The 14450-nt window shown below is 43.6% G+C and overlaps 1 protein-coding gene across 2 annotated transcripts; it reads left to right on the forward strand.

Annotated features, from left to right (window-relative positions):
* Window positions 1-1000: 1000 nt before the first annotated feature.
* On the forward strand, window positions 1001-11472 carry LOC106586634 (chromatin assembly factor 1 subunit B). Of its 2 annotated transcripts, none has more exons than XM_082969110.1 (14): window positions 1001-1120; window positions 1523-1655; window positions 2015-2147; window positions 3588-3708; window positions 3829-3932; window positions 5071-5167; window positions 5316-5400; window positions 5798-5891; window positions 6764-6833; window positions 7663-7754; window positions 7882-8041; window positions 8778-9404; window positions 10479-10558; window positions 10799-11472. In XM_082969110.1, exons 2-14 carry the CDS (start codon window positions 1530-1532, stop codon window positions 10918-10920), a joined length of 1911 nt encoding a protein of 636 aa, XP_082825236.1. In that variant the 5' UTR covers window positions 1001-1120; window positions 1523-1529; the 3' UTR covers window positions 10921-11472. The 2 variants fall into 2 exon arrangements, with proteins under 2 accessions (XP_082825236.1, XP_082825237.1); XM_082969111.1 differs by having other exon boundaries at window positions 1012-1120; window positions 1526-1655.
* Window positions 11473-14450: the final 2978 nt, after the last annotated feature.

Here is a 14450-nt window from a genome sequence, read left to right on the forward strand (position 1 = left end):
TTATTCTGCGATACTGAAATGTGTCGAATGCAGGTTTTAAATTACCTAGACTCAATTGGGTGCCACAGTGTAGGAGTCATAAAACCCGGAAATGGTTATAATTGTTTTTCCACCATACATTTTTCCATCTGCAATTTTAGACCTACTGTATAAGGTATGTGTTTTGTGTAGGCTTACCTTGGCGTGGCGTTTTGATAACTGCGCAAATCTCTCTAGGGCAAGTTAACTGGAATCAATAATACGCATTGTAAATTTAAGAGTAAATTGAGGCAAATATAATGAGAGAACCCACCTTGTCCTAGAGAATTACACAGCTATCAAAACGTCATGCCAATATAAGCCTACAACATATACACAATTAATTTGAATTGTTTGTAAAATTCACAATGTGAAAAATGAACGGCGGAAAAAACGTCCACTATGGGGGACTATAGTAATGGCGTCTTTTTGTAGGCACTAACCACCATGGTTCGTTGAACGAAGCCTATGGAATAATGTATGGAGTTTTTGGATAATCGCTGAAATGAAGGTCTGGTAAGCACAGGCGTAGGAGATTTTATACGTTTTGTTCTATGATATAATCATAAGCTAATATCACTTTTTTGAAGCATTTATATAATTTACATTGCATAAAGGCTTCATATTTCATAAAGGTCATGTTATCTCATAGAACAAAACATATAAGATCTCATGAGCCTGTGTTAACCTCTGACCTTATTTTCGGCGTGTATTCCAAAATCCTATTCTTTCGACATTCATTTTGCCTATATGAATGGCTGAAAGAACCAGAGCTAAATAATTTCAGTTTTTTAGGACTACAAGCTGGCAAGCTCCTGACACCAAGTCATAAACCTCGCCCATTTCCTTTTTTTGTGTGTGCGTGTGGCAATTTTGACTTTTTGGCTGTGGAATCTGTGGCTACATTGAAGCTCGTGGAAACCCCTGGACAACTCTGGTATTACCCGCCCCTTCCCTTCTCAGCCTATCACTGCTGACTTCTCTACCGGAAGTTTTTTCTGAACTCTACGCGGGAAACCAATGTTTTGTCTCTGCTGTCTGCTTGTAGACTGGACTCCGCGCGGGACGCAGCAGAAAAGTTAAACAGTGGAGAAAAAAACTGGTAGGCAGAGATACAGGCATATTTGAATGATCCAATATTTAATATAACATAATTGTTAATGTGTCTTCGCAAGTTGGGTTACTTCAACACAGAGCAATCGAATTAAACTAGCTTAGCCATGGCTAAACTAACGAACAAGTTGGCTTTACTAAGCAAACCAGTAGCTACCAAGCTAACTCTTTAAAAAAGTGAATAACTTTAAGAGCACTTGGAAGTGGTTAATGGCCCAACTTTCTCCACTGCCTTCTCAGTATGTGTTGCAAGTGACTATCGGTGTCAACAACACAACAGCTGCTGTTTGTTCAGTTGCTGTAGTTAGCTAACTAGCTAGTAACATTATCTCTAGTCTAGCTGACATCTCTTTTTCAGTTAGCTAACGTTACTCTCTTTGCCTGTATTTAGTAGCAAGATGAAGGTGATAACATGTGAGATTGCGTGGCACAACAAAGAACCTGTCTACAGTCTGGACTTCCAGCACAACTCAGAGGGCCGCATACACAGGCTGGCCACAGCAGGAGTGGACACCACTGTCAGGGTGAGCAACAGTTAGCTACTAACGTTATCTGTTTAAAACAACCCCTCCATTGTTGTTTAGTCATTCATTCTCTGGGGTTGTTTCATGTGTCCCACCTGGAATTGAGACCAGTCTATTGTTCTCTCGCTCTCATATGCACACACTGTGAACACTTTGTATGCATTAGCAGATTGTCTCACACACACACACACACACACACACACACACACACACACACACACACACACACACACAGAGCTTGGTAAGGAAACTGTAATAATGTATTGTATGGTGATATACTTATTAAGAGAGACAATGACCTAATGAGTGTAGTGGGTCTGCGTGATGCTATAACGTGTGATGTCACTTCCTGTGGTTAGTTGTGGCGTGTGGAGATGGGGCCTGATGGGAAGGCAGTGGTGGACTTCCTGTCCAACCTGGCACGGCACACCAAGGCTGTCAATGTGGTGCGCTTCTGCCCCAACAGTGAGCTGCTCGCTTCTGGAGGAGATGGTGGGTCACGATGTAGCAAACCTGTATATATCAACTATAGCATAGTTGACAAATAAAATGGTTTGCTATAATATATAAAGATGTGGTTAGATACAGTATATTGGCACCCTTGCATGATTCACTATTTCTTCTCAAATAAGTTGAAAAAACATTTGTTTATATTTGTTTTATTTCCACTGCACAGGACCGAGATCAAAAATATCTAAACTGAAATTGAGAGAGTTCACAATTATTCAAAATTAGAATTAATTTGGTTAGAGGCAATTATTCTCATTTACTGTGTAATTAATCTAATCTGTGATACTTTGCAGGTGCTTACAGGGTAAACATTGCCATTCAACCAGTTTTAAAAAGAAAAAAACAAAATAATCTTCTCCATTGTAAAGTGCAAGGGTGCCAATAAATGATTTATATACAGTATACACTAGATAACTGATCGAGGGTGCTGTGTTGAAGCCACCATGACTCCATCTTGCTTCTCCCCCACCATTGTAAAAAAAAAAATATTTTAGAAGCTATAGAAATGCATTTATTAATCTCTGCATTTGTCTTTGCCACATTCATTCTATTACAGACACCTTAATGCATACTTTTAAATTATATTACGTGAGCTAAACATAAAGGAAATTGTTTTATTTTTTTAAGTATAATCTTTAGACATTACTAATGTTACTGTCCCCACTAAAGAATATCAAAATCCATGTAATTTTGTCCTGCAACATTTAATTGAAATACTGTAGAATTCTATTCATTCCTGTGGAGGACTGCTCCTACTGAGGAGTCCCAATATGGCCAACCAGTGGCTTCAAAGCCTCTCAATGGCCAATACATAGCATCAGCAACCCAGGGTTTATATTCATCATTGGTGCCAGTATATTTGACTGCATCTGTATGACAAAAATGTTTTGCCATAAAGATATAACATATATAGCAAATAAAATGGAACAAGGATGATCAGTGTCTCCAATTGTAATCCATTGATGCCAACACTGAAGAAAAATACGCTATTTACATTTCAGTCATTTAGCGGACACTTATCTAGAGCATACATTTTTTTGTACTTTACAATGTTCAAGTCATAGCTAGGCAGAATCTCTAACCGAACACTTGGCCCCTAAGCCCTTTATCGATTGGCAACTTACTGATGTGTTCGATAGTGATTACTCGAGTCTGCAAGTGTTTTGGTCAAAATGAGCATTGAGACGATGCACACTCGACGTCCCAAATGTCACTTATCAATATTCTAAATCCATTCGCGAGCTGTCTTGGGCAGACAGACGCATACACCGATAGACATTGAGAAAACTCCTGCACAAAATATGTGCGAGTAAATCCATCGCCGGTGACTTCATCGGCTAATTTAGCTGGTTGTAGACTGCTTTGATAACAAATATTCAGTGTGTGTGTTAATGACTGTGTGTTGATGACTCTGTGTAACAGATTCAGCCATCCTGCTGTGGAAGCTGAATGACAATAAGGAGCCTGAGCAGGCCCCGTCGTTCCAGGAGGAGGAGGATAGTCAGCTCAACAAGGAGAGCTGGAGCGTGGTCAAGACCCTGCGGTGACACCCTTTAATCACTCCCCTTATCTACAATACATTGTCCCTTCCCTGTGTATTACTTCATAATCACATTTGTGACTGTTTGTGTGTGCACTGTTTAAATGGTGTTGTGTTTTGTAGGGGACATATTGAGGATGTGTATGACATCAGCTGGACCCGGGATGGGAACTTCATGGTCTCTGGTTCTGTGGACAACACTGCCATTATGTGGGATGTAACAAAGGGTAAGACGTGTGTGAGAGTACATATAGCTTGTGTGTCTAAATATGTCTATTCAGTTACATTTGCAGCCAAGTACTGTATATTGGCACCCTTGGACTTTAATCCCCTATGTCTTCTAAAATAATTAAAATTTAAGAAAAACATTTGGTCACCTCACCTTATTGGCATTTCAACATTGCGGAATTAATAGTATTTTGTAAACTTTTTAAAACAATTTTAATTTAGAAAATAAAGACATGGCATGGACAAAATTATTGCCACCTTGGAGCTAAATACATTTGTTTCTGTAATGTTGAAAATCCAATAACAAGGTGTGGTGGCCAAATGTTGTTCTTTATTATTTCAACTTATTTTAGAAAAAAATTTGAAGTATTTAATAAATCTGCAAGGGTGCCAATATATTTGGCCATATTCTGTGTAATGTGTGTGTATGGATGTTATTCAGTAAGGAATAATACCCCTACACGATCATTACTATGGGACAGTTGGAGATCATATTTGAGTATTGAAACAATGTTGCAAATGTCAGAGACAGACAGCAAGGTTTATACAAACCTCTGCTGTTGAAAACTAAATGTTAGTCTTAAAGAAATGTGAGATACTGTCTAGATGCTTTTTATAGTGGAGATCAAGTTTATAACTTCCCTGCCTGGGCTGATGAGACAGTGAATTGCGCACTCAAATGGAACAGAGTAAATAGGCATTTTAACTTCATAGATTTAGCCGGTGCTAACTTGTGTAATAGACACCGTCTGGAATGCGATTTTAACCAATCAACATTCAGGATTAGATAGAAGCTGTTTTTCAGTCTCTCGGTCCCAGCTTTCATGCACCTGTACTGACCTTCTGGATGGTAACAGGGTGAACAGGCCGAGGCTCAGGTGGTTGATGTCCTTGATCTTTTTATACCTGGACACAGCCCTTATCCGTGGTATATTGGCCATATACGACAACCTCCCGAGGTGCCTTATTGCTATTATAAACTGGTTACCAATGTAATTAGAGCAGTAAAAATAAATGTTTTCTCATACAAGTGGTATACAGTCTGATATACCATGGCTGCTAGCCAATCATCATTCAGGGCTCAAACCACCCAGTTTATAATTAGTTATAACACCGGTAATAACTTGTATTTCTCAGGTCAGAAGCTGTGCATCTTTAACGACCATAAGAGCTATGTGCAGGGAGTGACCTGGGACCCGCTGGGCCAGTATGTGGCCACACTCAGCTGTGACAGGTAGGAACACAGCCAGCCTCTGGTCCCCTGTAAGAAGCCATTTTGTCTCCTTTTATCAGTGATCAGTGGGACTAACATGGACTTTTAGATCTGAACCTTCTTAAACAGTGTTATATGATTGATGATCTGACTGTCTTCCCTCCCTCAGGGTGATGCGTGTGTACAGTACTCAGAGCAGGAGGAAAGTCTACAGTGTCAGTAAGATGAGCTCTGGATCAGCTGCGGAGGGAGAGGTCAGTATGAGCTGAGTGGACAAATGTTCTCCCATAGATGGGTTAGCTGACAATGTAAAGAAAACAATGCGCGCACTTCAATGGGGCGGAAGTATGTGTTTTGATTCTGCATAGCCAGAAAGCTGCCAACAATGACAAGACGCTACCATTTGGGAATCGTAAGTAACTTGTTTCAGCTAGTTTCGTCTTTTTCTTGATACCATGTCTTGTTTTGACTGGAGACGAACTATAGCTTATATGTTGTCAACACTCTAAGCCAACTCTGTCTGTTTTGCCCCATATGTGTCAGTTTTGTTGCTAAACAACTATCTCACACACACACACACACACACAACCATACACACACCAAACACTCTTTAATGTGATGGTGTTTGTCTGTCTGTTTATTTGTGTGCAGGTGAAACGGTACCGAATGTTCCATGACGACAGCATGAGGTCTTTCTTCAGACGCTTGACCTTCACACCGGACGGCTCCTTCCTGCTCGCACCAGGTAAACGCACACACGCACTCACACAGAAACAGTTAAGCCTTGTTCACATTGGTAGTTTGAAGTGATTCAAATACAATTTTTTTGCGTATCCGATACGAATCTGTTTTATTTCCTGCAGTCTGAACAGCCAAAAAGCAAATTGATTCAGATGTCTCAAGCCACATTTTAAACCACCTTAGTAGGTGGTTTGAAGTCATATACAAAACATATTCTTTCCCATGCAACCTGTCTGAATGTTCAAATCTGATTTATTTAGACAGTTATTTGGCGTATCTTGTTGCTTGCTAGCTACTCTGTTGACAGTTTGACAAGAACATGTGCTAGCTAACTAGCTTGTTAATTGTTTACAAACAAATGAGTGAATGTGCTAGAGAGCTAAACAGCTACCTAACTAGTTGACTGCTGTAGCTAGACATAAAGGACTAGTTTTGAGAGTTGGATCATCTTATCCTTTAAAGGTGTTCTTACACAATGATTTTGAGTATACTGAGAAACATCCATGGCAGGCATTGTCACCTTAGCTTGTTACATAACTTCTGAGTGATAGGAAGCACAAGCACCACCACCGCACACACCTGTTGTTACTATGACAACTAGCATAGCCATGTCAGCAAATGACTGCTGTCTGAACACGCACACATGAAAAATAAAACTGATTTGAGTGTGGAGGCCTGCATTGTGAACAAGGCTTTATTCTGTACATCCATCTGGTGATTTGAAACAGGAAGTAATTGTGTCCTGTGCTGCTGTCATATCCTGTGATGTTGTAGAGGTCATGGGTGACATCCTGTTTAACCCATCTCTTTTCTCCCTCTCTGTGTCCCTCTCTCTCTCCCCTCTCCTCCCTGTCTGCTTTTTCTGTCTCTCTGTAGCGGGGTGTGTGGAGGCGGGGGAGAACATCACCAACACCACCTACGTCTTCTCCAGGAAGAGCCTCAAGAGGTAACTGCTGCCAACCAATAGCCCTTTGTGGACAATAAAGATGAATTGAACTGAGACTGTCCAGGTCTGGAGTTAGCTGCTGTCTCTGGGTCTGTTGCTCTAGGTCAGTATTTCCCAACTCCAATCCTCCAGTACCCCCAACAACACACATTTTGTTGGATAGCTTGATGATTCGTTGACAAGTAGAATCAGGCATGCTTGTCCAGGGACTGGAGTTGGGAACCGCTGCTCTACTGTACGTCTTAGAGCTGGATATGGACAAAAATCCATATTGCGATTAAATTGCCTGATTGATGAGAGTCAATCACCACCTTCCGGAAACACCTGAAACCCCACCTCTTTAAGGAATACCTGGGATAGGATAAAGTAATCCTTCTAACCCCCCCTTAAAAGATTTAGATGCACTACTGTAAAGTGGTTGTTCCACTGGATATTTAAGGTGAATGTACCAATTTGTAAGTCGCTCTGGATAAGAGCGTCTGCTAAATGACTAAAATGTAAATGTAAATGTAGAACGAAAGGTTTATAACACTAATGTGCACCATTTCTTTAAATAATTGATTCTTAAAACTACTACTTAGGCGGTTGTAGCCAACAATTGTCCCGTTAACAATCACCCATATTAACCTTTTTCATTTAGAACTTTTCTCTAGTATAGGCTATTTATCGTAATGAACGATATCAGCCAAATGCCTGCAATAAGTGATCAGTGTGGATCATTTTCAGTTTATCATCCCAGCTCTAATAAGTCTTACTCTTTTAGTGTGCGTATCTGTGGCTGTATCAGAGTAAGGGTGAAACTGGATGCATCTTCCTTTCTGTATTCTAGGCCCATAGCTCACCTGCCCTGCCCTGCTAAAGCCACCCTGGCTGTGCGCTGTTGCCCTGTCTACTTTGAGCTGAGGACCAAGAAGGGAGATGGTAAAGACACACAGCTCTTCTACTGATTATTACTCATTCATATATTTCATTTATTCAGCAAACACTTTTACCCAAGCTATAAAAGGATAGCTAACAGCCTCTCTCTCCCTCCCTCCCTGCTCTCCAGATGGCAGTGCCCAGCCCCTGCCCAACACGTTTGGCTTGCCCTACAGACTGGTGTTTGCTGTGGCCTCCGAGGATTCCATCTTCCTCTATGACACTCAGCAGACCCTACCTTTCGGCTACGTCTCCAACATCCACTACCACACACTCAGCGACCTCACCTGGTAGTCCACACAAAACATGAAACATAATACAGAATGACATAATACAGAACATCATCATTAGACAAGAACAGCTCAAGGACAGAACTACATACATTTATTTTTAAAGGCACACGTAGCCTACATATCAATGCATACACACAAACTATCTATGTCAAATAGGGGAGAGGTGTTCTGCCGCGAGGTGTTACTTTATCTGTTTTTTGAAACCAGGTTTTCTGTTTATTTGAGCAATATGAGATGAAAGGAAGTTACATGCAACTGTACGCTTTCTTGAATTTGTTCTGGATTTGGGGACTGTGAAAAGACCCCTGGTGGCATGTCTGGTGGGATCCGTGTGTGTGTCAGAGCTCTGTGTAAATTGACTATGCAAACAATTTGGGATTTTCAACACATTGATGTTTCTTATAAAAAGAAGTGACGCAGTCAGTCTCTCTTCAACTCTAAGCCAAGAGAGACTGGCATGCATAGTATTTATATCAGCCCTCTGATTACAGTTAAGAGCAAAATGTGCCGCTCTGTTTTTGATGAGCTTGAGGTAGGAGATGCCTTAACCACAGATCTAGGATCCGATGACCCTACCACTCCCAATCCTGAACGGCACTGAAAAATATCTGATCCTGTGTCAGTGTTTAGGGGTAACTTCTAACTACTGTTTAATTAGTTGCTGTTGTGTGGCATTGTTCCGGTCTGTGGTGTTTTCACCCAGTCTCCTTAGTGATGTCATATCCTTTTGTAGGTCTCGGGACGGTTCCTTCCTGGCGGTGTCGTCTACAGACGGCTACTGCTCCTTCCTGTCCTTCTCCCCTGGCGAGCTGGGCACGCCCCTCAAGGAGCCCCCTGTCCTGGAGGTCGTCACCCCTGGCAACGGGCCCGAAAAGAAGGGCAAGAAGGTTGCAGCAGCCCGCACGGTGTCCCCCGTCCCCAAAACAGAGAGCACCGCCCCTGTTCACCCCACCACTAAAGAGGCCCCCAGCACCCCTCTCTCCTCCCTCACCTCCCCTGGCACCCCCCTGACCCCTGGGGGAGAGGAGAAGAAGAACCCTGGCAAGGCCAAGACCCAGCCCCGTAGGATCACCCTCAACACCTTGGAGGGGTGGGGCAAGCCCAGCACCCCCAAAGCGCCCGCTGCTAGTGCCCCCAAAACCCCCACCACAGCCAGCACCAGCACACCCTCCACCCCTCAGCAGCCTCGCCTCACCCCCTCTACCCCCAACACCCCCTCTACCCCCAACACCCCCTCTACCCCCCTCGCCCCCTCTATAGCCCAGCCCTGCCTCACGCCAAAAGCCCAATGCAGCAGCGGTAAAACCCTGGGCCCCAGCACCCCTAAAGCTAGCACCACCCCTAAAGGGCCCACCCCCAGGTAAGAGCACAAATACAAGATTGTGTGTCTGTTTTTGCCTGTCTCTGTTTATATGCTTGCCTGTGAGTCAGAGTTGGTGCGTGTATTACGTGAGAGTGTGTGTCTGCATGTGTGAGTAGCTTTTGCACGATGATGTATCTTGATCCTGGTTGAATCACTCATCATGTGAGCCACCACTAAAATCAAGGGATAGATGAAACCCTTCTTGCTGTAATGTCTTCCCCTGGTCCATAAGCTCAGAACTATCCTGCACTCACTTTTTCTAAGAGCATCTGCTAAATGACTAAAATGTAAATGTAATGCTGCTTGATGCTATAGCCTAGATGCTAAAACGAGTTAGCCTGACTGCTTCGCTCTCTCTCGCAAGACTACGGTACGTAAATGTATGCAAACTCTCATTCAAATGGCCTGTGGTGAGTGGAGCCAGACGACAGCCTGACTGGTGCCTACACACAGCTACTACATAACTGCCACATCACTGGATGGAAAGGAGCGGTTAGACGGGGAGTGGACCAGCCAGGCAGCTTGCCTAGTGTAGGGAAGGACATTGAACCATTTCCCCACTAATGTTTCCATTTATTGCAAATGGTTGTGAATTATTTTGTAAACTTAGATTTTCAGATGTTGCAGATGATTTGTCATTTGTTGTGTGTGACAAAATAATGAGCGCGCTTGTGGCATGTTTGGTCATTAGCTACTGTCTGTCAGAACAAAACCCTGTCTGGTATTCAGGGTTTGTTGGACCCCCCCCCCCCCCACTGTTAATCAAGTACTGATTATCCTGAGTAGCTGCCGGCAGATAATAGATGGGCTGTGTGTGTGTGACATTATCAGTCTATATGAACACAGGCCGAATGGTTCAAAGTGAAGTTATTATTTGCAGGTCTACTTTTTCTCTATGAATCCTAAATTAGGTGGGAGTGTTTCGTATGTAGGCCTACACTGATAGAATAGTAGCTGTATGTTGAGTTCTGCTGTTGTCTTAGGACTAATTCCTCAGCCACCTACTCAAGAGTCGGGTAGAATCCCCTTCTAAGTCACTGTTGTCTCTCTCTCTCTACCTTCTGTTTTCAGACGGATATCTCTGACTCCTGTCGTCTCCAGATCTCCAGCTGCCTTCACCACACCCTCCTCCACAGAGAAAGCCAAACATGGTCAGTATATCCTGCAACAACTAACGGCGGGATTGGCCAAGCACTTTACAAGACCAGCGATTGGCTATGGACAGTATCATCATTACTGGTCTGCCTCTGAGAGCCCAACTAATGAAACATCAACAACATTTGAGTATACTAAATTATGTGAAATCTTATTCCTAAGAACTGTTTGTTTTATCCAGTCCAGTGTTCTGCCTATGATTGATGCATGTCTTTTGGTTCAACTTATTCCCCCAGAACGGCCCTCTCCCCCCACTGACCCTGTGTGCCAGCCCCCAGAGTCCAAGCGGCCCAAAACCAGCACCCTGGCAGGCAAGACAGGGGTGGCTCCAGCCTCAGGGTCAACACCCAAACCCTAAGGACCCCACGCTACTAAGAACACTGAAGCACGAGTACAGAGCAGCACAGAGAGTGGTGTCAACATGCAACTCACATATTATCCTCATACACACCTACACTGTCACACACACACACACACACACACACACACACACACACACACACACACACACACACACACACACTTTTGGAGTTTAGCCTACAGAACTGCATAGACTGGTGTTGTTAGCTAACATTTTACATTTTAGTCATTTAGCAGACGCTCTTATCCAGAGCGACTTACAGTAGTGAATGCATACATTTCATAATTTTTTTTGCTGGCCCCCCGTGGGAATCGAACCCACAACCCTGGTGTTGCAAACACCATGCTCTACCAACTGAGCTACAGGGAAGTAGCTCAGTTGGTAGCTAACACACACAAGTTCACAGAGCGAAAACTGGCATTTTCCTCCTAACATTCTGTATGTTTTTGTAACTTGACATTCTGAATCTGTAGCTCTTTTTGGTGGATAACCAGGTTATTGTGAAATTGAAATAAAGGATATGAAACAAAAAGTTTCAAATAAGATAAACCTCCTCAGTCCAAAAGAAGCCTAGCTCACTTATGAAACTCAATGGTCATTGACGTTTAGTCAGAATTATTGTCTGTATAAGTATTATATTAGTACACTATATATATAGTGCCTTTTGGAAAGTATTCAGACCACTTGACTTGTTACACATTTTCTTATGACAGCTTTATTCTAAAATGTATTAAATAAAACATTTTCCTCAGCAATCTACACACAATTTCCCATAATGACAAAGCGAAAACATGTTTTTAGACGTTTTTGCAAAGTTATTAAAAACAAACCTTATTTACATAAGTATTCAGACCCTTTGCTATGTGACTCAAAAATACGCTCGGGGGCATCCTGTTTTCCTTGAGCTGTTACTACAACTCAATTGGAGTCCATCTCTGGTCAATTCAATTGATTGTACATGATTTGGCCTGTCTATAAGGTCCCACAGTTGACAGTGCATGTCAGAGAAAAAACCAAGCCATGAGGTCGAAGGAATTGTCCGTAGAGCGACGAGAATGGATTGTGTCGAGGCACAAATCTGGGGAAGGGTACCAAAACATTTCTGCAGCATTGAAGGTCCCTCATTCTTAAATAGAATAAGTTTGGAACCACCAAGACTCTTCCTAGAGCTGGCCGCCCGGCCAAACTGAGCAATTGAGGGAGAAGGGCCTTGGTCAGGGAGGTGACCAAGAACTCAATGGTCACTCTGAGCTCCAGAGTTCCTCTGGAGATGGGAGAACCTTCCAGGACTACCATCTCTACAGCACCACCAATTAGGCCTTTATGGTAGTGGCCAGACGGAAGCCACTCAGTAAAAGGCACATGACAGCCCGCTTGGAGTTTGCCAAAAGGCATCTAAAGAACTCTCAGACCATGAGAAACAGGATTCTCTGGTCTGATGAAACCAAGAACTCTGGCCTGAATGCTAAGAGTCACGTCTGGAGGAAACCTGGCACCATCCCTATGGTGAAGCATGGTGGTGGTAGCATCACGCTGTGGGCTGTTTTTCAACAGCAGGGACTGGGAGACTTGTCAGGATTGAGGCAAAGATGAATGGAGCAAAGTACAGAGAGATCCTTGATGAAAACCTGCTCCAGAGCACTCAGGACCTCAGACTGGGGTGAAGGTTCACCTTCCAACAACCCTAAGCACACAGCCAAGACAATGTAGGAGAGGCTTCTGGACAAGTCTCAATGTCCTTGAGTGGCCCAGACAGAGCCTGGACTTGAACCCGATCGAACATCTCTGGAGAGACCTGAAAATAGCTGTGCAGCAACACTCCCCATCCAACCTGACAGAGCTTGAGAGGTTCTGCAGAGAAGAATGGGAGAAACTCTCCAAATACAGGTGTGCCAACTTGTAGCGTCACACACGACGACTTGAGGCTGTAATCACTGCCAAAGGTGCATCAACAAAGTACTGAGTAAAGGGTCTGAATACTTATGTAAATGTAATATTTCAGTTTTGTATTTTATAAATTAGCAAACATTTCTGAAACAGTTTTTGCTTTGTCATTATGGGGCTATTGTGTGTAGATTGAGGGGGGAAAAAACTATTTAATCAATTTTAGAATAAGGCTGTAACGTAACAATGTGTAAGTCAAGGGGTCTGAATACTTTCCAAAGGCACTGTACAAATGTATGTAAAAACGCCTTCTGCTATTTCAGCCACACCCATTTGCTGACAGGTGTATAAAATCGAGCACACAGCCATGCAAACTCCACAGACAAACTTTAGCAGTAGAATGGCCTTACTGAAGAGCTAAGTGACTTTCAATGTGGCATCGTCATAGAATGCCACCTTCCAATACGTCAGTTTGTCAAATTTCTGCCCTGCTAGAGCTACCCCGTTCAACTGTAAGTGCTGTTATTGTGAAGTGGAAACGTCTAGGAGCAACAACTGCTCAGCCACGAAGTGGTAGGCTACAAAAGCTAACAGAATGGGAGTGCTGAAGAGCTTAAAAATCGCCTGTCCTCGGTTGCAACACTCACTATCGAGTTCCAAACTGCCTCTGGAAGCAATGTCAGCACAATAACTTTTCGTTGGGAGCTTCATGAAATGGGTTTCCATGGCCAACCAGCAGCACCCAAGCCTAAGATCACCATGCGCAATGCCAAGCGTCGGCTGGAGTGGTGTAAAGCTTGCTGCCATTGGACTCTGGAGCAGTGGAAACGCGTTCTCTGGAGTGATGAATCACGCTTCACCATCTGGCAGTCTGACAGACAAACCTGGGTTTGGTAGATGCCAGTAGAACGCTACCTGCCCGAATGCATAGTGCCATCTGTAAAGTTAGGTGGTGGAGGAACGATGGTCTGGGACTGTTTTTCATGGTTCGGACTAGGCCCCTTAGTTCCAGTGAAGGGAAATGTTGACGCTACAGCATACAATGACATTCTAGACGATTCTGTTGCAACAGTTTGGGGAAGGCCCTTTCCTGTCTCAGCATGACAATGCCCCATGCACACATCAAGGAACATACAGAAATGGTTTGTTGAGATTGGTGTGGAATAACGTCTTGTATTTTTTTGGGGGGGGGGGTACTTTTTACCACCTTTTTCTCCCTAGTTTTATGATATCCAATTGGTAGTTGTAGTCTTGTCCCATTGCCGCAACTCCCGTACGGACTCAGGAGAGGTGAAGGTCGAGAGCCATGCGTCCTCCGAAACACGACCCTGCCAAGCCGCAATGCTTCTTGACACACTGCTCGCTCAACCCGGAAGCCAGCAGCTCCAATGTGTTGGAGGAAACACCGTCCAACTGGCTACGGTGTCAGCGTGCATGCGCCCGGCCCGCCACAGGAGTCGCTAGAGCGCGATGGGACAAGGACATCCCAGCCAGCCAAACCCTCCCCTAATCTGGACAACGCTTGGCCAATTGTGCGCCGTCTCATTGTGCCTGCACAGAGCCCTGACCTCAACCCCATCAAACAATTTTGGATGAATTGGAACGCCGAATGCGAGCCAGGTGTAATCGCCCAACATCAGTGC

This window comes from Salmo salar, chromosome 25 (genome assembly GCF_965601325.2).
Source record: "Salmo salar chromosome 25, fSalSal1, whole genome shotgun sequence".
Classification (NCBI taxonomy): Eukaryota; Metazoa; Chordata; class Actinopteri; order Salmoniformes; family Salmonidae; genus Salmo; species Salmo salar.

What these genes read in the sequence shown, in the direction of transcription:
- LOC106586634 (XM_082969110.1), top strand. Translation starts at nt 1,530, where the DNA reads ATGAAGGTGATAACATGTGAGATTGCGTGGCACAACAAAGAACCTGTC. An exon ending in GAGGACCAAGAAGGGAGATG is followed by an intron (nt 7,755 to 7,881) that starts GTAAAGACACAC and finishes CCTGCTCTCCAG; the next exon opens with ATGGCAGTGCCCAGCCCCTG. An exon ending in CACAGAGAAAGCCAAACATG is followed by an intron (nt 10,559 to 10,798) that starts GTCAGTATATCC and finishes TTATTCCCCCAG; the next exon opens with AACGGCCCTCTCCCCCCACT.